The sequence below is a fragment of the Penicillium robsamsonii genome, assembly GCF_028829455.1.
Source record: "Penicillium robsamsonii strain IBT 29466 chromosome Unknown utg000012l_segment0_segment0, whole genome shotgun sequence".
NCBI lineage: Eukaryota > Fungi > Ascomycota > Eurotiomycetes > Eurotiales > Aspergillaceae > Penicillium > Penicillium robsamsonii.
The window spans coordinates 12,501-15,000 of NW_026643228.1; the positions used below are offsets into that span (position 1 = coordinate 12,501).

At 59.0% G+C, this 2,500-nt stretch overlaps 1 protein-coding gene across 1 annotated transcript, besides 3 other annotated features; it reads right to left on the reverse strand.

Moving 5' to 3' along the window:
* Positions 1–294: 294 nt before the first annotated feature.
* Positions 295–690, reverse strand: N7447_011238 (uncharacterized protein; the record flags this gene model as incomplete). Its single annotated transcript, XM_057235467.1, has 1 exon — positions 295–690. The coding sequence occupies one exon, from the start codon at positions 688–690 to the stop codon at positions 295–297; it is 396 nt and encodes a 131-aa protein (XP_057080315.1).
* A 480-nt stretch (positions 691–1,170) lies between these two features.
* Positions 1,171–1,225: a sequence feature (Protein overlapping with rRNA (N7447_011239, KAJ5807227.1) was converted to a misc_feature.).
* A 58-nt stretch (positions 1,226–1,283) lies between these two features.
* Positions 1,284–1,783: a sequence feature (Protein overlapping with rRNA (N7447_011239, KAJ5807227.1) was converted to a misc_feature.).
* Positions 1,784–2,480: 697 nt separating this feature from the next.
* Positions 2,481–2,500: part of a sequence feature (Protein overlapping with rRNA (N7447_011240, KAJ5807228.1) was converted to a misc_feature.) that runs on past the window's edge.

Consider the following 2,500-nt stretch of genomic DNA (forward strand, 5'->3'; position numbering starts at 1 on the left):
TTGTATGGTGTTTTTGTCGTGCACGGACCACACCCGCCAAAAATTGTCCCCCGCAGCATTTTCTAGCCACTTGTACTGCGATTTGCATTTTTACACCCCAAATGGGGTCGGTGGGTTTGTGTAGAAGCGATCCTGGCCGGACGGTCCGGGCCTGAGGGATTGAGGGCTCGCCACAGTGGTTGTGTTGCGTTGGGTGAGGAATCAGGGGCGGCGGTGGATCTTACGGTTGGGGCCCTGGCAGGGTGACCCTCGCGGTAGGATACCCCGGCGCACCGGTGCCCACGCAACCACACGCTACAGGCGGTCCTTAGTCCTCCAGGCCCGGGGCGAGGGGGCCGCGGGTGGCGCGTCGCGGCCCTGGGAGAGGGGCCGGGCGAGGCCGCCGGGTAGGTCGAGGGGGGTGGGGGCGCCAGTTGGCGCGGCGGGGGAGATGGCCGGTCTGGCGGGCGGAAGGCAGCCGAGAAGGGCGAGCCGAAGGCGCGCGCGAGGCGCGTCAGGCAGAGCCCCCTCCGCCCAGGTAGTCAGGAGAGAGAGCCCCTCGACAGGGGAGCCAATATGGCGACTTTGGATACTCGCCAGTTCGCTCAGTGGCTTGCCGGCGGGGCCGAACGGGGGCTCGAAACGGCCAGCCAACCTTCGCGGCACTTGGGGAGGGGGTGCTGGCGCTGGCCAGTTGGCGCTAGGTCCCATCGCGGTCCCCCGGGCACAATACATATCCAGGCTGAATATATATATTCTGTACTGTGGAAGGGAAAGTCGGTAGCAACATGGACCACCCGTGCATCGATATATATATATATCCATCCACATGCCTATTCACCCCCGGAACGATGGAGGGTAGGGGTGCCTCCGGGGGGCGGAAGGGGGGGGGGGACTTGCCCCCGAAGCCACGCCCGAAGCCCATCACGTGACTTGACGACTTTTCAAACGACTAAGTCCCACGAAAAACGGAAATGTCACTCAGCTTTTGAAAAAAGTGGCCCACTTTGTATGGTGTTTTTACCGTGCACGGACCATGCCCATACAAAAATTGTCCCCCGCAGCAATTTCTAGCCACTTGTACTGCGATTTGCATTTTTACATCCCAAATGGGGTCGGTGGGTTTGTGTAGAGACGAGGATAACTCGTCTCCGCATCTTCCCTGCCAGGCTGATTTCCTCTCCGGTTCTGATGGTTGCTGCCTCGCGCCGCACCTCAGCGCTGGGGGAGATCACCCACCGCAGCGGTGCTTCCGGGCACCCAGCAACGCCTGATCCCCCCCCTATACTATCCTCCCCGCGTAGTGTTGCTTCGGCGACGCCCGGCCTTGGATCTTATTGGGGGGCCCTCGCCGCGCTGGGCCCCTGGTGTATCCGCTGTGGTGACTGAAGCCCGGGGGCCTCTTGGCCCCCGGCACCGTTGGGGTCTGTGGATCGATGGCCGCTGGCCATACCCGAAACTCAGATTCCTGGAGGGAGCCGCCCCGTGGGATCCGCCGTTCGCCGGCGTTGTCCACGGGGTCTGGACCCTTCATCCGAGGGCCACATGCCGCAGCCTGCCAGCGCCTTCACGGGCGCCTGGTCGGATCACCTGCGTGCGGACTGGTGCTGAGGAGTTTAGTGGGGGCAATTGGATGGTTTCAGCGTCCCCCCGGTACGCCGGGGGTGCCGCCGCAACCGGGCGCCTCGTGCGCCCCTTCCATTTAACTACATTCTACCCCTTCGGGGGTCTGGGCTCCCGGGACTCTCTCGCCGCAAGGCGGGTGGGCCCCCCGGGATGTCTTGCCATGAAGTTACCTGGTTGATTCTGCCAGTAGTCATATGCTTGTCTCAAAGATTAAGCCATGCATGTCTAAGTATAAGCAACTTGTACTGTGAAACTGCGAATGGCTCATTAAATCAGTTATCGTTTATTTGATAGTACCTTACTACATGGATACCTGTGGTAATTCTAGAGCTAATACATGCTAAAAACCCCGACTTCAGGAAGGGGTGTATTTATTAGATAAAAAACCAACGCCCTTCGGGGCTCCTTGGTGAATCATAATAACTTAACGAATCGCATGGCCTTGCGCCGGCGATGGTTCATTCAAATTTCTGCCCTATCAACTTTCGATGGTAGGATAGTGGCCTACCATGGTGGCAACGGGTAACGGGGAATTAGGGTTCGATTCCGGAGAGGGAGCCTGAGAAACGGCTACCACATCCAAGGAAGGCAGCAGGCGCGCAAATTACCCAATCCCGATACGGGGAGGTAGTGACAATAAATACTGATACGGGGCTCTTTTGGGTCTCGTAATTGGAATGAGAACAATTTAAATCCCTTAACGAGGAACAATTGGAGGGCAAGTCTGGTGCCAGCAGCCGCGGTAATTCCAGCTCCAATAGCGTATATTAAAGTTGTTGCAGTTAAAAAGCTCGTAGTTGAACCTTGGGCCTGGCTGGCCGGTCCGCCTCACCGCGAGTACTGGTCCGGCTGGGCCTTTCCTTCTGGGGAACCTCATGGCCTTCACTGGCTGTGG